Source organism: Oenanthe melanoleuca, chromosome 13, assembly GCF_029582105.1.
Source record: "Oenanthe melanoleuca isolate GR-GAL-2019-014 chromosome 13, OMel1.0, whole genome shotgun sequence".
In the NCBI taxonomy this organism is placed as follows: domain Eukaryota; kingdom Metazoa; phylum Chordata; class Aves; order Passeriformes; family Muscicapidae; genus Oenanthe; species Oenanthe melanoleuca.
Window position 1 is genome coordinate 15,268,812 of NC_079347.1, and position 25,414 is coordinate 15,294,225.

General features: G+C 42.0%; 1 protein-coding gene across 1 annotated transcript in view; it reads right to left on the reverse strand.

Annotated features, from left to right (window-relative positions):
• The window catches only part of WWC1 (WW and C2 domain containing 1), a 65,747-nt gene that overhangs the window by 2,644 nt on the left and 37,689 nt on the right, over positions 1–25,414 (reverse strand). The window contains exons 5-20 of the mRNA XM_056502738.1: positions 25,194–25,273; positions 24,179–24,308; positions 23,690–23,836; positions 22,592–22,665; positions 17,241–17,483; positions 15,707–15,796; positions 12,903–13,441; positions 8,768–8,876; positions 6,963–7,043; positions 5,986–6,072; positions 5,096–5,288; positions 4,166–4,318; positions 3,701–3,801; positions 2,805–2,952; positions 1,999–2,163; positions 478–570 (exon numbers count right to left, since the gene is read on the reverse strand). Of these exons, the coding sequence (XP_056358713.1) occupies positions 478–570; positions 1,999–2,163; positions 2,805–2,952; positions 3,701–3,801; positions 4,166–4,318; positions 5,096–5,288; positions 5,986–6,072; positions 6,963–7,043; positions 8,768–8,876; positions 12,903–13,441; positions 15,707–15,796; positions 17,241–17,483; positions 22,592–22,665; positions 23,690–23,836; positions 24,179–24,308; positions 25,194–25,273 (2,433 nt within the window). The remainder of the gene's footprint in view (positions 1–477; positions 571–1,998; positions 2,164–2,804; positions 2,953–3,700; positions 3,802–4,165; positions 4,319–5,095; positions 5,289–5,985; positions 6,073–6,962; positions 7,044–8,767; positions 8,877–12,902; positions 13,442–15,706; positions 15,797–17,240; positions 17,484–22,591; positions 22,666–23,689; positions 23,837–24,178; positions 24,309–25,193; positions 25,274–25,414) is intronic.

The window sequence follows — 25,414 nt, forward strand, 5'->3', positions numbered from 1 at the left end:
CAAGAAAATAATCTCCTTAGGAGTTCAGTGTCAGTATCCTGGGGGAGTTTTAGTGATTGCCATCACAGTGGCTACAGTGGTTTATTGTGTGCCATGGCATCACTACAACAGGGTCACCTGAGCATCTGAGCCATCATTCTCCTCATCTTCTTTTCCAGCTCCTCAAATTTATTATAAATAATTAAGAATCTCACAACAATAAACATAGCAAAACTGTTTGTGCTACTTCTCTGACAAGATGGAAAATACCAGGAACCATTTTTCTAAATAAATTGTTGTAAATGAGTTCCAACTTAAACGTTCCTGTCATAATCTGGTATTTCAAAGAATCCTTGAGAGACTTCTCACACACAAAGAAAAGATTGTGAATGAAAGCATGTGGCAACTGATTTATGTTTGCAAATTTTCCCCTTAAAACAGTTTACTGTTTTTTGCATGTGTCTGTGTTAGAGGTAAAAGAAGTGGTGATGTTCTTACCCGTTTCACTCTGACACTTCGCCTCTCCATCGCGTTCCGAACGAAGGGGGGCTTTTTGGATAGTGTGGAACTGTCACTATCACTGCGATTCAGCTGAAATGGAAGGCAAAAACCACAAATTTTTCATGAAAGAAATACAAGCAGTGCATACATACACTATCAGCAAGACCAGAGATTGTTGTAAGCAGAACTATGAAGTTTTGTGAAAGGCAGACAGCTGTCACCCCAGTCTGCACTGGCACAGCCAGATCCTGCCACAAGCCTTGAACTCTGTCCCTTTTTGGGAATAGGCTATGAGCAAAGAGAGACACTAAGTTAGGCTATGGCATGGGGCTCTGCACCACTGCTCTTCTCCTGTGCAAGTAACTAGGCTGGGCAAAACAGCCCAGAAAAATAGACTGTAAGTACTGTATTTTTGTATATTGTATATTATTGTATAATAACAACATCAGTAATAATAATAATACACTTTCCTAACATACGTAAAACATAGGACTATTTTACTGGAGATTTCTGTTTTCTCTAATCTGTATTTTTCTATAATCTATATTTAAGTTAGTGGTGGAAGAGGCAAGTTTACCTGAAAGCTGTCCCCCTGAGTTTATCAGCTGAAGAGCTGCCACGTTACACACAGCCTGCCTTGTTTTGTGATTGTCTTTAGACCCTTACAAAGAGCTCAGCTCAAGCAGGTTTAATTTTAATTCCCTTCTCATGTCCCTTCTCGAAGCTGGGGAAGGAGGGGAACAGACACTGGGATCTGTGTGGGATCTGGGACACAGCACCTGTACCACTCAAGCACAGGCCCCTGCTGCAGAATGAGTAAGGTTGGTTCCTCTGGAAGCACCTGATTCTGAACCAGGGAGAACCTACACAGCAAATCTGGATCAGCTGTATTAAGGGCTTGCCCACTTGGGACAGGTCATGTGTGGTAAAAGACAGTGCTTGCTTGTTTGCCAGTTCCACTTAAAAGATGAGATATTTATAGTCCATTCTGACCCTCAATTCAGGAAATAATTGTGAACAAACATTTCAAAGCAGGGGAAATGACATCTGACCCAACACATGGCCTGTTCAGTTACCTTCACACAAAGCACACTGGTGACTCAGATTTCCATAGTTTTTTTGCTGATATTATCAGGTGCTTACCTTTCCATTTCTATCAAGGTTTTATGTTCACCTCATCTGAAGTCAGGTGGACAGAGCTAACTGAGTTAGCACAGAACACTTCAAACAGCAGAAAACTGTTTAATATGCAGCTTATTCATCACTGTCTTACAGTGCCCTTCCAGGTCAGTTTGGGCATCTCAACAAGCTGCATGTGCTATAAATATATGTGCACATAGATATCTGATAAATTTGTGCTTAATGCTGTTAGTTCCAAGGCAAGATACTGTCCAGGAGGTGAGGACAGAGAAAATTCTGAAGTCAGAAGGGAAGAGAAGAAAGAACTGTTGGGTTTCTGTGAGCAATTCAGACTGAGTGAAAACAAGCACTAAGAAGCAGAGGGTTCATTTTCCTTACCCGACACACGTACTGACTCTGTGGTCCTGGGGAAAATGTTTTTGAGCGGATGATGGTGCTGCCCCTGACAAACTGAGTTTGGGGTGGATTTGCTGCTCTTTTGTCTTTTGGACGAACTACAGTCGAGGACTGTGCCAGGCTCTCTGTGTTGGTCTCTTTATCCACCTGAAAGACACACAGTGCAGTGTAAATGCCAGCTTTCCATGTGCCCAGGACACACCCCCAGGGCTGTGTGACAGCCACCTGTGCCACGTCTGTGCTTGTGGCATTCAAACCCAGACATTCTTTAGCCCTTCTCATGCAGCATGTTCTGACACTTCACTCCTGGAGCTCTGCTGCATTTACTGCATTGCTCCCCAAGGGCTTTGCATCCACTGACTGCTCTACAACACAATTGATTCCAATGGGCTTTGCCTGTGGATCCACTGCAACCTGGCAATCCACAGAGAGCAGGTACGATTTTAAAGACCCTTATCTTCCTTGTGGATCTGCAGCAAAGATCCAAATAAGTGTACAGAGAGAGCTGTGTACAGCTACATTCAGAATTAAACAAGGTCAAAAACACTGTCACATTAATTAAAGCAGTTTTCATGAGCAGCAAAAAGAAGGCATGAAATGGCGCTGTATTAACTGTGGGACAAAATGGTCACACTGAGCTATTTACAAAGATTTCAGGTAGATTAACATTTAATCATCAATGGTGAACTTTCAAATAACTGCTGTAGCCTTGCTCAGCTCAGCCACAACCCAGTCAGCTGAGCAATGGGAAGCTTAAATCTTTCTGTTCTAAAGGCCCTTGACTGTACCTTCACTGCTATCTCTGTGTGCAGCTGGGAATTCAGACTTTCTTCTGTTTCCCACAGGGATTTTCCAGCACAGAATTCTTCTTCCTCCTCTGCTTCATTTTCACTGATCTCATCCTGTTCTTCCAGGTCAGGAACCTCTTCATCTTGCCTGAAAGGAACAGCTTTGTTATTGAACTGGCCTGTTGTGGATAATACTCTGGTGTTGGAGCAGGAATAACCTCCTGTGAGCTGCTGGACAGAAACACGTCCTCAAGGCAGCCAGGTGGCCCTGTACCCACCAAGATTACAAAAACACAGGCTTAGAAAGGAGAGAAGCTGCACCAGAAGACCACATGACACTGAAAACTTCATCCTGGTCTGGCTTCAAAAGAAGCAAAATGAGGGTTCAGCATGTGGTCTGAGTTTAAGAAAAGTGCATCTTGAGATTTGCTCTCAGGATGCCATTAATCTTGGTTAAAAAGTGCTACTGGACAAAATTGAAGCATTGTTTTAACATCCTTTTCAGCTTCCTTTAACTCACAGCAGGCTTCTCCACCAATCCCTTTGGTCAGGCTTGCTTTCCATTTCAAATGTTAGACTTCTTTAATGAAATCTGAATCTGTACCATATAAAGAATACCCACATTAAAATTCAAGCAAAGCCTTGCAGCACAGAATGGAGTTTTCAGGGCATCCATAGAAGACTGTACAAATAAAAAAATTAGCATAGTGCTACTGTCAATTTTCAACATTTATCAGCTTTGTTATAATTTTCTAAGTACCACCTCCAGAACAGAAGAAACAGTATTTTTCACCAAAACAGAAAAAGAAGCCTCCCACAGCTCAGTATCATCTGCTTTTTCCTCTGCACCCAAATGCTCTGATCACTCCACAACAAGAGGGTGGGATGCCACCTACCAGCTCTCTCCACTAGTTAAAGTGCTTCTGCTTTCTTCCAGTTTCTTCTCCACAGCTTCCAGTTCAACAGCTGTCTGCTCTAAGAGTGCTGAGACAGAATCCTGAGGAGAGAAAGATGCTTCTTGTGAAGAAATTACTCTGAGAGACTGCAGAGTGCCCAGCCTCTGTGGTGAGAACAGCCCCCAGCCTCACTGCACACACAGTGCAGGAAGACTGGAACCCATACATCACTTACACCATGCCATGTACCACATTCCTCAGCTTCCTGAGCAGCAGATTTCAGTAAGTGTTTAGCCCAGGACAATACCTGGGGTCAACAAGTTAATCATTTTGCTGCACTTAACAACATGTTCGAGTTGTAAATATAAACACAGCAGCCTTCACTTCTCTATAGTAACAGCCACACAAACCCTCTTGCTGGTCCTGTTCAGAAGAGATTTGTTCAATTTAAGCAGTTGTTCTTACTGTTTTTTCAGCGCAGGGTACTTCAGAGTGGCTGTTTCCTTGTTTACTTTTCCTGTTTTGCTTCTGCTGATATTTATAACTAAGAAGGTTATACCAACGGGTTGATTTCTCTCCAGATCTACATATTTCAGCAAGGCTAATTTGTGCTCCACCCTGTTGAGAGCAAAAACACAGTTTTAGTGTAATACTAAAATGACCAACTACCAGTCAGAAAAAAATCAGAGTGAAAATCCAGGACTGCTTGATTTTGGCAAATTCAACAAAAAAGAAAAATTGTCTGTTTATTCTATTTCAACACCACTAGTAATGCTTTATGTTTAATTATTTTTAGCATTGTCAAGGGCTTCCAATCTAAGCAACAAGTGTTTCACTACAGCTCCACTGTACAAGAATCCAGAAGTATGGACAGTGCTACTGCAGCAAGGAGAAATTACAGCCAGAGCTTCAGAGGAAGAGAAAAGAACAGAAGAGGATGACTCCCTTTCAAGAAATTTGCAAGGCTGACAAAAATCACTGCCCAAACCCAGATGTTTTAGCTTTTTATATCCCATTTCTCTTCATCTGCCTTGTCATTTTTTAATACATTACATTTAGTACACAACCTGATGTATCCAAAACCAAAGTAATGGGTTCTCAATTGCAATACCATAAATGTTTCCAAAAGGAAGAAAACTAGTTAGAATTTGACATCAAATAATGAAGGAGAAATATCTAGTAGTCTAATAAGGTACTGTAACAAAACATTTATCTCATAATTGTTTTTCCTGATGGAAGTTGTCAATGCAAAGAACCCTGTGGGGGAGAGATGACACAGCTGAAGATTATCAGGAAGGCTTTCACAGGAATTGCCACACCTCAGGAGTGTAACATCGTGTCTAATTAAAAAGAGGAAACAAACACAAAGTTATTAAAACAGAGCTAGATACTCACCAAACATTCTTCAAGGTGAGACTTATCTACAGTGCAAACATCGACTCTCAAAGTCTTCTGGCGTAAAGCCGGGTAGGAGATGGAAACCCAGAAAGCTTCATTGTACACGAGATTGTCTGAAGCTTCCACCGGCCTGGTGCGGAACAAGCAGCTGCTGCTCTCCGAGCAGGGCAGCACAGCCACGCGAATGTTCCTGTGGGAACAGCACTGCCCTCAGCACTGCCCTGCAGGTCTGCAGTCCCCCTCAAATCCCTCACTGACACTCATCCTAAGTACTGCTGTCCTTTCCTGTTCTTTGGAGCTGCAGTCAACTGAGAAAAAAGGAACATCTCGTCACAGCATCAGAGACGTGAAGTGGCACGAGTTGCCACAGACTGAACCTCATAATCAGACATCATGGGATCCTGTTTTACATGGTTGTTTACATCTGTGCAACCTGTCACACTGCTCACATCCTTCTGTAGGTAGGAACAGCAAAACTGAATCCAGTTTTTGTCAGCACACAGCTGAATTTAAAAACCTTGTGCTTGGAATGAGTCTAGCAGTAGCCTCACATTTTCCCACCCACGCAGGTGTCCAAGGAGTTCTGCAGCAGGACAAACTCCCCCTCTTCACTCAATGCAGGTGCTCAAGGCACTGCTACAATTAAGAGCCTCACCAGCCAGTGCTAATTCCAGGCAAGTCCTTCCCTAGCAAATACAGACCTCTGAGGAAGAAACTGCACCTGATTCCTGTTCACAGGTTTGTTAGTTCGTGTCACCACACAAAGTATAGAAACATTTCAGGAAGGGTAAATTTTTATGAGTGTGAAAAATCATAAGCCAATATAACTTTCATTCTCATTGGGATCCAACACAAACGTGCCAAATGTGTTTATTTCACCCACTTACACTTTTTGATCTTGTTGTAACAGCAGTGCTGGAACATTACTCAGCTGGATGACCAATATTGCAAATTGTTTATTTTTGTCATCATATCTGAATCAGAAAGACACAGAGAAGCATTATTATTAGAGAAGCATGCCTTGGGCTCTGTGGCTGAGTATTCCACACAAACAATACAAAAAATTAACAAACAAGACAACACTATAATGGGACCACAACTTGCCCATAGTTTAAAACAAAACCAGTTTCCTATTACATCAAGTTTTGCTACCAGAACATCCAGTATACAGAACAGTCCAGAACATCCAGAACTTAAGGATTCAGATACAATGGAGATTTGACCTAATACATAGTGCTTTTCCTGAGGTCTAGTTAAATTGCTGCATTGTAGCTACAATTTTTTGAGAGGCCTTAGTGGCTGCAATATAGAAAAGTTACAATTAAAAATACTTGAAGTGCAACAGTGAGGATGTCACAAGTAACCTTTTGCTTTGGATGGCCATGACAATCGAGTTTTGTATTACTTCCTTTTCTCAAATCCCACATAATTCCAAAAAGTCATTTAAGGAGGATGCCTCTGTGCCTGCCCTCCTACATCTTATCCACTACTGTGGTGTTCACATGAGGTCAGGGATTGTGACTGCCACTTATTCTCAGCAGTTTTCTCTACCCAAGTTGCACCCTTAAGGATTCTGTAATGCAGCCAAAGGCTTTCTCCAGCCCAGCACTGCCAGTGCTCCTATTGCTGGTTTGCATCCTCACAGCACAGTATCACCAGTTGATTTCCACTGACATGAAAGAGGGCAACTGGGCCAAGAACCTCCTGGAGTCAAGTATAATTCTTAATTACACTAAAAAAGGGCATTAGTTAGTTAATACTAATAGGACAGGAGAAGAAAACAGTATAGAAAGCACTATATTTTAAATCCCATTTATTATTCTTTCCACTGGAAGGCAAATCCAGTAAAATATGTTGCACATACCTCATTGCAATTTGCACTTTGGCTGTTCCAACTGCTTCTGCATCGTCACTGTCAAACACCATCACTTCTGACACACACGGTCTGAAAGGAATCAACAACAATTAATGATTTGATTTGCCTTATTGAAGTGTTTGCATTTAGGTGATACAAGATCTTTTCCCTTCCATTCAGTGGTTTAGTATATGGATTTTGTAAAACTAGCAGCTAAAAGAAAGCCCATTTAAGAAGTAAGTGCAATCAGCCTTAGAGGTATGTGTTACAATGCTTATCAGCAGAAAGTCATATGTCTTCCCTCTTCACTGCCAAAAGAAAAAAAAAAAAGCCACACAAAAGACTGCAAAACTAAGGCAGTGGGGGATTTTTAAAGGGTTCCCTTGACTGTTTTTTTTTCCCTTGACTGCCCAGCAAGAGAAATATGACTTAACAACTGCAATCCTGTTCTGCATCATGACAGCAAAAATGCTCAACTTTTATTAGATTTAAGTAGTTCCTTTGTTTCTTTAAGAAATCAAACTTTCTTAAGCACATTAAAAGTGACAGAGTACACTGACTGGCCTTGCTGGAAACAGCTATTCTGCATCATTTCCCTCCCAATGTATCCCTCCTTCCAAGTTTTATGCACTGAAAGTCCCCAAAACTACATTTATTGTCTAATTGACTCAAGAGGCTATGCTGTAGCACATGAAAACAGGATTAGCATTCTTCTCTTCTAAGTGTTTTCCAAGGGAGTTTAGCACTCCCTTGCATTTCATTACATTTTAGCTGCAGAGGGTGGCTCACCCCACCCTCACCACTTGGACAGGCACCAGAATGTCACTGTAGGCACCACAGGGGTTGGCAAGCTGATAAGCCGAACACCACTAACACCAGACATGTGAGTGTGCATGGGATGCCTTCTGGGCTACCCCACTCCCCTCTCCACAGAGCTCCCTACCCCACTGAAGGAACACAGGGGCCCTGGGACACCAACAGTCTGACTGCTTGAGCCCAGGAACTCTAATTTACAGAAGCATTGCACTCCCTTGTCAAAGTGAATTGTGCTGCAAACATAAAAATTACTAATTTATCTAGAGAATTAATGAAGATAACTAATGAATGGGGGGAATCTGAGATGAGTGATATTTCACCTCTAGTCATGTTTTGCAACTAACAGCCCTATAATTCACCTCAGTGCTAATAAAAACAGTAGGAAAACACATCAGATGCAGCCAAACCAGGTACCAATAAGCTCAATACCTCCCAGTGAACTTTTTAACAAAGCCCTGAACAACAATCCAGAAAGCCAGCAAGAGCAGTGACTCCCAGCTGTGCCCTTAGTGGGAGAAGTCTTGCAGGCATCACATCCTGCTCTTGCTCCAAGCACTTGGGAACTGCATCCCTGCACGTGCACATCCATCAGGCAGTTCAAGGCGCTTCTGCTCTCTTCCTTAAACATCCCCAAGTCCCCAAATGCTGACTGAGGGCTGTCACTGACTGAGAGGAGGGGAGCTTTCCACCTGCCAGATGGCTTCACTTCCCCCCACCAAGGCAGCAGCCACAGCTTACCAGGACCTTCACAAACAGGCCAGCTGTTCAAACAGCTCTCTGAGAGCTCCTTTCCTTTCTGCTGTTTCTATTATGGGAAGCATAGGTCATTTTGATAATCAAATTCAACCTGCTCATAGTTTTTTCAAAAGTATTAAGAAACCTGAGATTGACAACTTTAGCCACCAAATTACAAAACAAGGTCACGATCAGCAGTATTGCAGCTGACTTGTGCAAAGCTGAGTCATTGGCTGCATCCTGGAGAGAGATCTGATGCCTACCTTTGGACAGACGCCTCGTACACGCCGCTGTCCCCAGCTACGGACTCGTCAGACACCGCGGCTGACACACCCGCCACCTTCAGCGCCGGCCCTCCAGCTGTGCTCACACCTATCACAAAAGCACAGAGGAAAACCAAAACCAGGTGTTAATGAAAGCCAACTGTCTGGATAGCAGCAGCTTTTCTTTTTATCTTCCCCTTCAAGTGCATTTTTTTCCCCAGTCAGGTATTGTTAAGCAACTGCACATTTCTAAAGACAAAGGGGACACAGGTAAGGCAGGCTGAGCTCAAAGGTGGCCTTGAAGTGGGGAAACGTGCCAAACTGCCCTGGAGAACAAAAAGTCCCAGGAAAACAGGAGGAACAGACTGTGTGGTGGAGTTGAGAGAGGGTTTCATTGCACAGTGAGTGCCCATTCATTCCCTGGGCCCTGCAGCAGTGTGAGGGCTGAGGTTACACACAGGTTGGGCCCAGTGTGTTACAGCTGCCTGCCCTGGCACCTCCCTGGGCACAGATCCTTGCAGGAGAGGCTTCCAATGCCCTGGAAAGGCAGAGAGGTACCCATGACATGATGAGCAGCGCTCAGAAGCAGCAGGATTTCTAAATTCTAGTGAACTTAAAAATATGAACCAATAAACCAGCTCTTACTGCAAGGCACCCTTAGGCAGGCAGCAGTCACTCTGCTCCCAGCCACCCAGACAGCACTGCTGACCAGGATCATGTGGAGCTGCATATCCCACCTGGAGAGCTTATATCAAGTTTAACTTCAAGAGAGGAACAGTAAAAAGAAAAAACACCACCTAAATCCAAACTTTTGTGTACACAGCACAAAAGGCAGGTCCAGAAAGACCAGGTTAACTAGCTGAAAATGGAGAGAGAGTTACAGGATTTAAAAGAGCAGTCATATGCAGAAATACAGGGAAAAGGATAGGGAAGAGAAACCAAAGAACGTGAAGCAAGTTTTGCACAGAGGTGTTATCTCACATACATTTCTTCTGCTTCAAAACAGAGAAAGATTCTCCCTGGAAACCTGCAAATTCTGCATCTTTCCACTTGAACATTGCCGTGGAGAGGAGCTGCAGCCAGGAGTCTGGAGAACTCCATCTGCCAATGTGGGTAATGAGTGCTGGGCCATACCCAGCTCTTGGCTCTATCCTCAGGGATGTGGCAGACCTGCTCCAAGAGTGAGAAGGTGCCATGTGTCACCCTGGGTGCAGCTGGAGCCCCACAGCAGTAGAGCAGTACACTCCTCTCCAACAGGCTTTTGCTCTTCAGAAGAGGTCCTTCTTTCCCATAGACTTAGACAAACACATGCCCCCAAACCTATCTATGGCTTCCAATGCATATTTTCTTTATTACAAAGAAAGTTTGGGTTTTGGTTGGTTTTATGGGGTTTGAGTTTATTTTTTCAGATTTTTTTTTGGTGTTGTTTTCTTCACAGTCTCACAAAGCCACTTAAAGAATTAAATCCAGCTTTGAATAAACTGGTGGAAAAGTGTGCAAGGGTTATGGAATACCAAAAGGACTTGTAAGGACTTGTAAACCAACAGTAGAGGGTGCTACAGGTAACTCAAATCCTTTGAGACACCTGTGCCATTTCAGGCCCATTTATCCATGGATTTTTTTTTGACACTACCACCAAATGGCATTTCTCATCTTGGCACTCCCATGGAACAGAAATAAAATGTCCATACCTTTTCCCCATAGGCAAACCCACATGAATAGAAGTTAGCAGCTGTAATACAATGTATGAGTCATTAACTGAAACAAATGGATCCATTTAACACTGGCATTCCCAGTTTAATCCATCCTACCTCCTGCTACATGCCAGGGCCAGGCCCCTGCAGTGCTGTGGATCATAGGCTGTGCTAGAGGTATATGGGCAGGGTCAAACCTTCTTTCCTCAATGCTCCTTCTTACCTCCTAGCCCATGGTTTTAATAGGAAAATAACTTCTTCCCCACTTGCTGGCTTCCTAAATCTGATTCTTTCAGTTTTACACACCAAATGCTGTTTTGGGAATCCTTTTACATAGGACTGGCTCACTGGGAAAGGTACTGCAGGTTGGCCTCAACACACCAAACCTCTCTTTCTCCCTCAGTTCCCAATGCTATGGAGTCATTCCAACCCAAAAACCTTATTCTTGATCACCACCCCAAGAACCTCAGGGCCAAGGGGGGGGATGAATACAAAAGTGCACAACAGTGAGTTCTGTACAGCAGGGTGCTACAGTGTAAAGCTGAATAAAGATGAATAGTGCCCTGACAACTATTCTAGCCACCCCTTTCCTTACTGGTTTTGCAAAAGATTTGGAAAGCTCAGCCCATTCATGCAGCTAATTAACAAAACTTGGACTTTCAGTTTTCAGCCTTAAGTCTCTGAAGAGATATCACACTAATAAGAAAGTTTATGGAGGAGTTCAGAACTGACTCAACTCTTCTCCATTTTTCCAAGCAGGTGGATAACACAACTTGTGTTGTTTTATTTTTTTTTCACTCACATCAAGAAATTGAAGTTTGCTCTTCTTTTCCTGCCATTTACCTTTCCATGGGCTTTGAGGAGCCACTATCTTTACCATTTAATCAGAGAATGCTGGACTCTGCCAGATTCCAGGTTTTGCTATTAATTTCCCCTAAATCACTCAGGTGTTCTTCAGGTTAGAAAGGCAGCCTTACTTCAGTTTCACAGCTAGAGGAGGTTCTGCTCTACCAGAAGGCAGCAGCAAGATAGATACACTGTTCAGCTCTGCTTCCAGAACACATGAGCATGCTTTGCCCAGGACTGACCACCCCAGAGCCAGCCCTGCATTTCGGGTGTTACACTGAACCCCCCACCCCCAAAATGCCTGAGGAGTAGAATCTCATCTTGTTATTGCCCTGAAATAAACTGCTTATGGTGATTATTTTGTCTGCTGACTGGCTAACAGCAGTAATCACTTAATCTGCTTAACACCTGAGCTTTCACTTTAACAGCCTTGGCAAATCTTGAAGAGCTAAAAAGGTTAAAACTAATCAGTGCCCCGTTCTAATAAGAATAATTAGTGTTTCCTACTCAAATGCATAATACTTCTTGCTTGTAGGAAAATGGTAGCTCAGAGGGAAAGATTTGCACTTGTGTTTTTTATTGTGTTTTAAATAGTGTCAACCTTCTTAATGCAGAAGGTGATGATAGCACTATTACCCTTTATTCACGCAAGCTGTTCGAGAATCCCACAAAAAACAGATACAAACTGTACTGCTGGTTCATAGGACTGTAGTTTGCAAGTTTATATTGCCTGTAAAGTCTTCCTCACTACAGCTACAAATCCAGTCCTTTCTCTCATTGGATTTAACCCAACTACAGTCACAAGAGCTTCAGACAGGCCCTAGCACTGTGCTCTGGCTGTGCCAACTGCCTTCCATCCGCTTCAGCCCATCCATTCCAAAAAAGGATGAACCCTTCCCACCCACCAACATGCCATATGCATATATCAGAACATCCACTATCTCTAAAGGTCTTATTTTATCATGCTTACAATCTAACATAATCTAAACATGTTTTTGTTGCTAAGAGACCAAAACAGCAGAATTCGAGCACAGCCTTGACATGTCTGCTCAGCTGAAATTAATAAATTCATTGCCACTGATTTACTAAGAACCAGAGCAGGATCTTATGCATACCAAGGTGGTGGGGAAGGATTATTATTACTATAATTTGTTAACTATTAAGCTAAATGGCTTTTCCAGCCCTCCTCAAAAGCTTAGTCACAAACTTTGCATCAATATGGCAACTCTGTGTCTCTCAGACCCAAAACAATAGACGACCTTCTGGATCATTTAGTGCCAAATCAAACCAGGAGTTCCACCATGACCATTTATATTTGCACATGAAATCACTGTGATTTGTGTACACACACATCTGTGTTCAATAAAAACACACCTAAATCAGTCTCTTGCAAGACTCATTAGATCAGTATTTCTGTGTACAAATTAAAATACCAACCCTCCCTCCCAAACAAGACAGAACACAGAGTTGAAAACATTTTTCAACATAAAGATAACAAAATGACAGACAGCTTCTGAAACACTTGCTTCTCAATGCCTTATGAACTACATTAAATATAAATGCATGCAGTACATGCAAATCTTTTCTTTCCATACCTTGACCTAGATGTTTATCTCCTGCTCGAGGCTCTTCCAGTCTACAGTTGCCACTCCCAGTGTTTAGGGTGAGTTCTGACAGATTTGCACTTATCTCTGCATCATCAAAATCCATATGGCTTGAAAAGGCATCACCAGTTAGAAGTGGGTCTATCACCAGTGGAGAGCAAGGTGGGGATGGAGAAGAGAGAGATGACCTTGGGGACAGTGATGTCATGGATTTGGGGGTACCAGACAAGGACCTCAGAGCCTGCATGCGACTCGTGGTATCTGCTTTTTGAGTTTTTGCTACTTCATTTTCGTGAATAGTGGTGATACAGCCTGATGGCCTAAACCCAGTGGCTCCTTCTAAGAGCAAGTCAAGCTTGTTTTGATATTCCGAGTCCAACTGCTCCAACTGCTCCAGGTGCTCATAGTAGAGATCAGTGAAACTGGCTGAGGTGGACGAATCCTGGCTGGAGGTGGCAAGAGATCCTCTGCTAGATGCAAGAGAACCAGGACTGCTGCTCGAGGAGAGGGAAAGCATGCTGGTGGAGAGACTGAAGGAAACAAGTCAGAAAACCATGACACTGTTTTCTCATGAAAACACTGCAATATCACCACATCTCTAAGCCCACAGGGTGTTGCTTTGTTAGCTCAGGCCACACGCATTAGTCCCCAGAGCAATCCAGAGCCACAGTCTATGCAGCAGAAACAGTGGGTCACTGCTCAGTAAAAAAGAATCAATCATACACATTTTTCTACTCACCATATCAGACCCCTAGGAGCCTTTGTTTAGCCAAAACAACTCTAATGAACAGTTTCAAACCAATTAAAATTAGTGCCATCCGCCCCCCCCCCCACATCTTTCTGAAAATTATCTATGTCTTCTGTTAATCTTCAAAGCAGACTGCAAAACCCAGCAAGGCCCATGCAAGACGATGAAGTTATTGCAATGAACTGTCTGACCATATGGAAATTTTCTTCCATTTGCCTCAATCTTGGACCTGCAGCCAAAAGGCAATATCACAGCTGCCTGGAACTGGCCCTCAGAGATCACAGCAGCCAGCAGTTCCCAGAAAGCTGGCAGAATTTATCCATGTGAAAGACTGCTACATGGAATCCAGGGCCAAGAGAGCAAGGGAAAAAGTTGGGGCTGGGCTGGGCTGTGAAATCAATTCACACGTCTTATTTATTCCTCGAGTTCTAGGTTCAGAACGTAACTGACAACAGAATTAATTTTAAGCAGGTGCTGAATATAAGTCTGTTCAGATGAGAAAGTCCAGACACCACAGCACAGTCTTCTGCTCAGGAGACCCAGCAAGTATTCCAGTAGTGACTACAGCATGTACTGTCTCTAGAAATTCCATTTAAACCAACACTCCTGCTCTGCATATTGAAGACCTTGGTCATTACTGACCCTCACTTCAGATAGGGATTAGCTATTGAAATTTTTCTGAATATGTGTAAGTGGCTTAAGTTGCCCCACTGAAAAACAGTGAGATATTAATAAGCCTAATAATCCCTTATTTATTATTTATAGGGTAAAAGCTGGAAGCTACGTTTGTATAATTATGTTCATGACCTTATGAGAAAAAGGCAAGTATGCTGTATTTAGTATAATTTTGGCAGAAAATCTCTTCTGACAGATGTGTGCTGCATCACATTTGTTCAAAAAAGCTTCTGATAGATGTTTTTGCATATTGGCAGTATATACACATCTGTTGAAGCCTAATGAATTTACAGCTCTTCAGTGTACTTTACTATGGAAAGGGAAGGGTTTTAAATTAATATTTTCCCTATCAAAAAACTGGGCTCAACTTCCTTTTGTACATGCCTTTGAATGCCAGACGTTCTGTATTATGGGGTTAATAACAAACACTTATTCTTACGAAGGAGCATGCCAAGAACACTGGGCACACGGTTAGGAAGAAATTAGTTTCACATGCTTCTTGATCACCTCAAAAGATCCCTAATCAGCTAGGTGAAATAAAAATATGATGCATTTCCACTGCATAAAAGCCTCACAGATAGCTATTCTCCATGCTGGCTTATTTACATGTCAGTCTTGCACTATGATTTCTTTCCAGTCTTTTCGGTGTCATCTTCACAAAATGAAACAGAATCCAAGTGGAGCAGAAGCTACAAACAGAGTAAATTCAGTACACACTGAACTCAACCAAACACTCAATCAAACAAAAACCCCACCAAACTTTCTTGCTATCAGAATGATAAAAATATAGTTTTAGCAAAATGATTTGGCCTTAGTGCCTGCAGTCATGCATTATCTGGAAATGGTAATCCTGTGTTCTTCCAAAACTACAGCCTGAACTAGAAGCCATTCTTTACACCACATGAAGCACAACAGATTCAGGGATATCTCTATATATTATCCACACTTGGAATTAGAGAAATATGATCATTCATACATTAATGTGTAGTTGCATTAGTCAGATTCACTCCACTTGCTGTCTGTTAAGCTGCCTTTAACATACTTTATTAATGTAATACTTCAGTAATTCAAACTTTAGCAAATAAGCCTCAGCTATCCCTAGTCACCTAAATATTACTGAAAGGGACTGTGCAAACTCCTGCTGTGAGACAGAGGCTCCACCAGGAGGTTGTTCAGCCCACTGAAAAGCACCCATCTAAATGGACCTATGATCCTAAGGCTTCTCCTTCCAATGACTACCCAGGGGCCTTAGGTCACTACTGGGACTAAAAGGCCTTTTAGCCCTCAGCTGGAAGCTGGAACTGTTTGCAGAGAAAGGCAGTGGCACAATATGCAGCAAAAGCAACCACAGCTTCTGGAAAGGGTCACTTACCTCTTCAGCTGGGTGTGCAACATGGCAACCAACCGTGTGGTTTCTTCCAGCTCTCGGACAAGCTGGTTTCTTTTGCTGTTTAACTTCAGTCTAAGAGAAGATCGAAGAAAGAGATGAGCTAAAGCAGCATTTACTATTTTAAAGAAGGAGAGAAGGAAAAAATGTACATTTTTCCTGTGAAATCCTACAAAAGTTGATAGGAATACACAGGACAGAATTCAGTCAAGATGTGTAGGTGTTTACCAACTTTAGAAACTTCTAAAATGCAGAACTCAGTCCTGAAAACATTTATAACAAAAGAAAATAATTACAGCTGGTGCCACTGAAATTGATATTCCTAGGATCAGACCTTAAAAGAACTAGGCAGATTTTACTCACTCTGCACTATTGCATTCCTATAGTTACTGTGCTAATAAAAGTAAAAATGTCATATTTTCTTCCACTAAAGTCTATGGATGATTAAGAGTTACTTGATTTAGTTATTAACCACCTCATTACAGATTTAGATTATTTGCTTTAGCAGCATCTCAGCTTTATCTCCCACCTGAGATAAACACATGTGCACGTGGGTTTGTTTCACACCCTAACTGAACAGGCCTCTGGACACAAAATCCTTCCCCATACATGTGCTATGTCTTTAGCATTCTAGAATGTGACCATATTCCCAAAAATCCCAAATGGAGGTGTTCACCTCATGGCAAGACCAGAACCATTTGTCAAACCACAGATACTTCAGGCAGGTAAAAGTCTCACATCCAAGACATTTACATTTTTTCCAGCCTGATAAAACCACGAAAAGCCTGTGTAGAAAACTGGCATCATCTGGACACTGACCACATAGAAGAAATGAAAATGCAGAGCCAAAGAGAGAGTGAATGCAGTGTGCCTATTCCACACATGTGCAAGAGACTGCAGCTACCAGTAACACTGCTGAGCCACCCTCATTAATAAATCCAGACTGTAAAACACCTGTAGGCAATGCCTAATGCAGTATTCATCCTCACTGTACATTCCCGTGAGATCTCCCCCTGCAACACAGGTAAAATTAAGGAAGAAAGTTGGCATTTTTTTCAGCTAGTTTAGATTCACAGGATATTCCCTGCAAGCCCCACAGCCCTGTCAAATACCAGATCCTACAGGAATCACATACAAGGATGCTCAGAACAAACAGCAAATTTAAGAAATTTAAAATTCCATCTGCTGACATTTACCAAGGCCCAGACTGCACAGCAAGTGTAGAAGCTGCTGCGAGATGCTGGCTGCATACAGAAATGTTACACTACACTAACATATACTGGGCTGTTCTGAGCTTTCTTTACATTCCCATAAAGGATACATTTCAGGAAAGCAACCTTCCCCCAAGAGCACAGTAAGACCTGCAGATGGCTTGTCTGGGAGATGGGTTCAGAAGCTTTCTGAGTAGGATGTCTTGGGAATGTGAGGGCATTGCTGTGGGCAGCCAGCCAGGGGATGCTGCTGCTTGCTCCCAGTTACCTCTCATCCAAAAAGGCACTGCCCTGTGCCCATAACCTACCTCTCAGTGAGAGCTTTGCTCTGAGTGTCTCTAGCAGCCTGAAGGTCTTCCTCCAGGCGCCTCCTCTCTGTCTCCAGTCTCTCCACCTCTCCTCGAGTCCATTTTCTGGGGCTGATAAATCTCATTTCCTTCAAGAGCTCCTCCTTCTCATTAATCAGTATCAGACGATCCCGCTCAGAGTCCAGCACGCCAGGCCAGGCCTCGCTGTCAAGCTTGGCCAGTTGGATTTTCAGGTTTGCTATTCTGCAGGGGAAAAAAAAAAAAGTAGTTATTCCCTGAGGAGTGCCTGATCTGCTCCAGACATGCAGAGGTGCACCATGACCAACCACACCTTCCAGAGCCCTGAGGAAGGCCCCCAGCTCCAGCACAACCACCCTCACATCCCCCTTACCAGAATGGTGCCAGGTGACAGCACTGCTGGGGTGTGGACATGCAGAATGGGATTTTACCTCAGGTTTGTTCACAATGGAAAATGAAGTTTCTAGATAATATGCAGTGTCCCCCAGTCAGGGAATAATACAACAAAAACTCTGGATGTCAGAAAAGGCAATCAGATATACTGTAGGTGTTTCATATGCATTACAGTTGTGACCTCAGAGTAGTTTGTGTGGAGGGTATGATGTGATAATTACCTACTCTTTAATCACTTCTATGGAAATAACTGTGTACTCCCCATATACCATTCAGATAAAGATCAGTGTTCAAAAGCTTAGAAACTCTTTTTTTGTCTTTATAATTAGGAAGCTAATCATATCTCCATGCTGCTACTGCAAGAATCCATGCGTTGATTCAACAGTAAGGACACATTAAGGAGCTAAGTCTGGTGTAACCTGCACTTGAGGATGTGAGGAGTTAGAAAGGCATCATGATCCTACCAAAATCCAGAGCTGTTTACCTGCATCAGAATCAAAGCCTATTTTCACTAGAGGTATCATTCCAGATTTCACTTGAAAGCCTGTATCAGCAGTCCTTCAGCATCACACCACATCAGCTCAGGGAGGAAGATAATGACTAATTGCAACACCAATATAGATGTAGAATTTAGCAAGAATTTTGATTGACAGAGGAGGAGAGCACAGCTTGTGGCAGGTAAGAAGGCTGCTCACTCCAAATACCTGTCTGTTCCCAATTTTCCAAATATCTGACCTGCTCAGTTAGGTGCACAAATGGTCAGCCTTGCAATGCAATGTACAGAGAGAAGCAGAAAACCAGCAGCAGGCCAGGATACAGAACCAAGGGCAGTAATGTCAGTCTTCCCAAAGGAAGCTACCTCCTCTGCAACTCACTAACCTACAACTCTTCAAGACCTGACAGGCTGATCATGGTAGTTTGATGAGAAACTATAGTACAGATAAATCTGAATTAGATTTACCAAGGACCTGTGTTTCTGAACTTGCACAATCCAAAAAATCAAGTGGGAAGCAGGGGATGGGAAGGACAAAATGGACTGGGATGCAAAAAATTTGAAAAACTTAGAAGGCAAAGAAGGAGAAAAAGTATTTTGCAAGATACTTGGAAAAAAAAAAATTCACCTGACTGAAGATCAGAAAGGCAAGGCATTTGTGCCCCTTCATGTGATGAACTCAGGTTAATCTCTCACTTAGGTTTAGCAAATACACAAGATATGGGAGTGACATGTAAAATTAATGTCCAATATGCTTCTCTCTTTGAAAAGGGCTTTGTGATCTGGTGACAGACTTACTGGACTTAAATCAGGCCCAGGAGGTACTGGTCTAGGTCATCTCTCTAGAATTTGATTTATGCTGCAGAAGTGCAGAAGATGGTGTGTGCTTCCTCCAACAAACCAACACACAGGCAGGCACAGAGTAAATTCAGTACCAACAAGCAAAATCAAAGTGTGTGGAGTAAGCAATAAGGTACAGATTGGGGCAGCAGCAGCTACAAGGCTCCTGAATAACCTTGAAGAATAAAGCTTTGTCTTCCAAGCTGCAGAGGCCAAGAGGAGCTCGAGCCCAAGAGAGGCTGTGAAGGATTAGGCTCACACACACTGACCTGCCTCCACCATCCCAGGAGACAGACATGAGATCACCTTTCGGAAGAGAAGCATCACTTTCTGTAAATCCATTTCCCACAGCAGGTTGCTTACTCTAATAAAGTTCCATAATTGATAGATATTCAACTCAACTATTTTTAGGTCATCTTAAGAGCTGTTTTGTTTTTGAGTACCTGATAAAGTGCAATACTGTGCTCCAACGAAGAATTAAGTAGCATTAGTTCATAATCCAAGAATTCCTCTGTGCATTTTGAAGGGATATGAGTTTAAGAGGATTGGCTGGCATAAATCTCATCACTTTTGGCATACATTTGCATGGATATGGCTTTTCCACTGGAATTTGTTCTCTATGCATTTCCGAGTCTAAAAGCTTGGTTAAACTAACCTCCAATTTTACCTGTGCTACACGATCATTATTTTCCCCCTTCTCAGTTAAAAGGAGGTTTATAATTCTCTTTTTCCAATGAAACAGCACCATCACAAAGAAACACATTGCAGAAGGTCTGCACTTGGCTGAACACTCCAGCCCTTCAGCATTCACTGCCTGAGTCTGAAGTGCATCAGTGCTGAGCCAGGCTGGGCTCGCAACGCTGGCCTCAGGTCACAGCACCTTTCTGAATGGCCACCAGACTAAACAAATACAGAACAGGAAGCTCAAGTTTTATTTAGTTGTTCTCTTTCTACCTAGAAAATGTGGTTAAATGATTTATTCATGGCCATAACAAGGCTTTTTTTTGTTAATTAAGGAAAGTTAGTACTTCCTATTATTATGCAACACAGGCATAGCATGTAAAATTTTTAGTCTCTCTGGAGATTGTCCAGAGCACATGTATTTCCACAGGAGCATACACTAAGATGTGTGACTACAACCAGCAATAAACAGTCTTGTATCAGATAAGCTTTTCTTGAGGAAAAAAACCACAAATGAAGTGGGAGGTGTGGTTTAAAATCTGACCAGTCAAATACCCACCACCATTTTAATGTTGCTTAATGTGACATGAAAATATTTCATTTTAGGAGATTAAAAAACCATACTTCAAAATCCCTGAGTTACCACCAGTCATACAGAAACCAAGCTGAAAGTTTAACTGCTGAAGAAATTAGAACAGTGCAGGGTGCAAGTGCTACACATCTGAGTTACTGCTACATATCTGGAATTGTACAACATAATTTAGTTGCATCTCTGATTATATTTATGCTGCAGCAGCTATCTCCTTGCTGAGATGTAGCAATGACAACCTTTTTGACATGATATCTACTATCACTTTTGAATAAAGTTAAGCCAAAGGTTTGTCACTGTAGCTGCCTTGTGTTTTTTGGGAGGTTTTATATTATCTGCTCTAGGAGTCTGTCATCTGCCTGAGCTGTGACAGGCAAGGATGTAGTGGCGGGGAAGGGAGCTGGGTCCTGGCAGCTCTGGTGTGGTGAAGTTCAGTCAGATATTCACCCATATCTAAGATTTCAGTCTGGTCCACAGGGATGGTGCAAACAGTGTCTGCCAGAGCCTGCTTTCTAAAGCACCAGCCCCTTACAGACCTAGTAGCTCTAAACTTGATATGGGACCATCTTGATTTCAAACCTTAAGTTCTACCTTTCCAGATACTGCAGAGCTACTAAAACACATGTATTTCCATCACTTGACTTCTTCACAGTTTGTGCGTGGGCAAAGTACTTAATCTTCTATTGTGTTTTCTGGAACATTTTAATGCTGCTGTGGGGACAGGAAACACTTCTAACATCACAAGGAAGAATTTTCACAGGAACAGAAGGTTCCTTGTGAGTCACTATATCCATAGAATTGTTCCAGCTTTAAACTAGTAGAGGTATTTGCTTCTGCAGCTCCTACTAAATACCGTGCCAAAACCACAGTGCTTTGATAGCTGAAGATCTTTTCATTTTAGCATCAATTACTCATGTCCATTTAGATCCATCTTTCCTCATGATAATGTTTTTTAAACTTTGAGAAAAGACCTATAGATAACCTAAGACAAACATGGGATATGAGCAGCAAGTATTCTTTAACTGCAAGGTGTGTTGTATGCCTCTCATCATGACTTCAAATGAACTACTATACTGTCTTTATAAAGCTCTCTCTGTTTATAAAGAGCATATTAAAAGAGCAGGCTTGTCACTATTCACTTGCCCCTCCTTGGAAAAGATACAGAATAAAGGAAGAGTATTCCTCTTCAATCTGAATGTGTAAAGTCAGTGTGAATTAAATTGAAGCCTTCAGCAAAGCTTAAAAGCAAAAGGCTTTTAAGCCAAATTAACCACTGCATCTGAAGGAATGGTATTTTTAATGTTGCTTTGAAAAGTCACTGAATGATTTGAATGTCAAGGTAGTTTGGCAAATCTTGGACTGGCAAAATACACAGTCCTGATAAAATTGCTCCACCTAAGAAATGAAGTACAAATTTGTGTCAAAAGCAATTGGGCACGCAGTTTTTGACAATTGCCACAAACACAGATCAAATTTTAGGCCACTGAGAAACTTGACCTACTGGCTGTGCCAATATGCCAAAATGAGAGCATTATGAGTAACCTCAGCCTTAAGGCTCTTATTTCTAACCACAGGCTGGAGAAAAAGCCTTCTTTTTGCATATATCCCAAGCACTGATTGTACCGTGCCTCTGAACTTTGTTATTCTGGAGTTGCAAAGTCCCTCTAGAGCAGTTAAAAGTGAAGAAAGTCACCCACAGCAATGGTTACATCACTGAACAAAGACTAGGCCAGCCAAAGTCTAAGTAATAATTCTTGGTGGTTTTTCATTTAACTACACAGTTGTGTTAGCTATTATCTATTAAAAAGTAAATCCTGGAAAGCTTTCACTTAAATTGGCCTGTTAAGTATATAGAATTTTTTTTTAATCTATTCTTCATTCATCTGAGATCAGAGGGCAAAGGTGAAAACTTACATTCTTACAGATAAGCTCTGGAATTGAAGCCATGGACCATATTTTGATGTAAGGTGTTAACACAATACACATTTCTCCTTATCACACTTAGGCATGCAAGCATTCATTCATTTAGAATAAGGTAAGGAGATGCCTTACAGTACAGTCTCCTTATTAGGAATGGGGAAGCACTGGCAACAGGTAGCAGAACCACTTATGTCCCCATAGGTGTGGCCAGACTGAATTCTTTATGCTTTAGTCATGCCTTAGTAATTTCTAGGATGGTTATTTATTTCTTGAAAGATAACACTGGCCCAAAAAGCCTATTGGCTCAAAAATTACCACATTTACTTAGTAGCAATGCTGGGTTTCAGTCTGGTGGCACCTTTTTTAGTAGAACACATCCTCAGGATGAGCAAAAAGGGCAATGGGCCAAAGAATTACCTTCTCTTTGCCTCTTCATACTGCAGCCGTAATCGCACCTTCTCGGCCAGCTGGTTACTGCTGCTGGCAATGAACTGAGACAAAAACACAAATCAGCAACTTAGGAACCACTCCCCTTTGCTATTTCCTTGACACTGTTACAAGTGACACTTGATCTTGTCAGTCATTCCCTAGTTAAACCAATCACAGAACAGGAACATGCTGCATTTAAATATATCTTAAAAGATTTCTTCAAATACTTAAACCCCAACAAGATTCAAAGGCCCCTTCTGGCCTAGAAAGAAGAGAAAATCCACAATATCTGTCTTGGGCTTATATTTCTATGAACACATAAATATCATTGCAATTCTTCTTCTTAAATGCTCTTTGCATCCTTAAGTGCTGCACTGCATTTTGGTTTGGTTGACATTTTGCTTTGGGTGTAAAGTCTTAAAGACAAGGGATCTCCCATTATGCTCAGATCTGCAGATCTTTACTAATATGTGTGGCCTTGACTGAAATTGGCTGCAAACCTTTAGGTAAAGGTTCACAGGAGAGGCTCTGTGCTGTCCTGTGAGAAATAAGATGTACCCTCAGCACTGATTGAGTCCTTACCAAGGCTGGGACATGACACTTTTGATCTCCTTGCACATGTGGGACTGAAGGTTCATGAGCACTACAACTTTGGTGGCATCAAAATATCTACACATAAGCTGCTGTTCTCACTTGTAACCCAGTGAAAGCCAAACACTCTTAGGAGAAGTCCTCATTGGAGCTTAGCCCATAGAGACCTGCTGAATGTTTCTTGTCTCATAACTTACCATTGCTGTAAAGAGCTAAGGGAGTATTTCTATCACCAGACCTACAGGCAAAATCAAACTTCCTTCCTTTTTATTCCTACCTGGGTTGCTCTGATAGAGACAGTACTGGGAAACATCAGGTTGCACTTGGAGATACATTAACATTGCACACAAAAACAAAGTCACAATGCAGTTTAAACCAGGAGAAGTTATGATTTCACAGAAAGTTGTCCATGCTTGGAAACTCATGGTGAGGTAGTTCTACATACAGTTCAGAGAAATGTCTCCACGTGCACAAGGCTTCTCACACATTACTCACATTTCCTGAAACATCTGTCTGGGAGCTGACATCCAGGTACTGCCGGGGCAGCAGAGGGCTGGAGCTTTCCACAGACATGCTGCTGGCCCACAGGTCTGACTGGGATCCTCTGTCATTCACAAAGCTGTCTTTTAACCTGGCTAAGCTCTAAAACCACAAAAAAATCATGAGGTGAGCTCACTTCTGCCCAAAGTGCCTCAGCAGCTACATAACTTTTGCCTAACCCCATGATTTAGATCTGACCACGTTTGCTGTGCCCATTCAGACTCTGCAAATTCGAGGTCAGCTATGGCTGGACTGTATTTTATACTTCTCATTTCCAGCATCTGAAGAACTGCAGAGGCTGCAGTCCAACCACAACACAAAACTAGTTTATGTTAATAAAAATTTCAACTATGTATCTGAAATACAAAATACTTAAATTACTTCTCAATTCAATCTTCTAGCAATGGTGACACAAACTAGGAAAAAGTCATCTGGTTTCAATACCTGAATAAGGTCTTGTTTTTCCTTCTCCCCTGACGTGATGGCCTTCTTGAGAGCTTTCATTTCACTTAAAATGGCCTGTGCCTCATCAAGTTTGTAGCCACCTTGAGTATCAGACATTTTCATGTCAATTCTGTATAGAAATTTAAAAAAAAAACGTAAGCTAATACTTAAAAACATCCAGTTAATTGAATCATTCTAGATGCATGTATCTTGACATGGATTTTTAACAAAAACACACTACAAAGTATAACAAGGGCAACAGAAGGAACAAAGGACCCCACTCCCCACTGCCTAAGTTACTCCACTCACCAGTACATTAAGTACATTCAGAATTCTGAGGAGTCTCTTTGACTCCTTTGTCCTTAGGAAGGACAAAGGTGCACACAACCCCCCAAAACAGTGTGTTAGGGCAGACTGCTGTTTCTAACCTAGAGAGGATCAGCTTAGCCATCTATGAGAATTACCTTATTTTCAGTCATGATTTCAAAAACCAGGCACAGACTCACATGCACAGATGTATTTGCTTGCACAACCTAATTACAACCACCTCATCTTTCCTCAAGGAATCCTACCAGGGCTGACCCTTATAATAAGTATTTATCTAAAAGATGACAGATGTCTAGTCACACAAAGACAGGTACCTGAAACTTTTCTCTCCTTCCACTCCACCTCCAGTTTTTCCTCAGTGCCCTAAATCTATGGCTCTTATAATTAAGACAATGGGCTGTACTGCCATCCATATTGAGCAATACTGAGTAAAAGAGAATATCAGTTAACTGATGAGATCCTGCTTCAAAACCTTTTTGCCATGAAGTCAGTTCTAATGTGGTTAATCCCATACAGGCACTGATTTGAGAGAACTCCCCCATGGCTGTGTACTGCTTTCAGCCTAAAGATGTAATCAGCAGCATATTTCAGCTTATGTTATTTAGGCAGCTATTTATAAATGTAGTGGGGGAGGCATTGCAAGCCAGAGATGTTCTAAAAAAAAAAAAGATCTTGAGAACACACTTACTTCTTTAGTGTTTGAAATCCGTGCTCTTTGTACTGGAGCTCTTGCTTCATGTGAGCTACTTCTCTCTTGAGTTTATTAACCTGCAGCAAGGTCACATTTTTAGAATGATATTTCATATTAGTATTTAGATACAGTGCTACCCATTCAATTCAAAACTTGTTCAGTGTAGACAGTACTCTTAACAAAGTTTCCAGGCAATCAGCTCATCTTAAGAGCAGCAA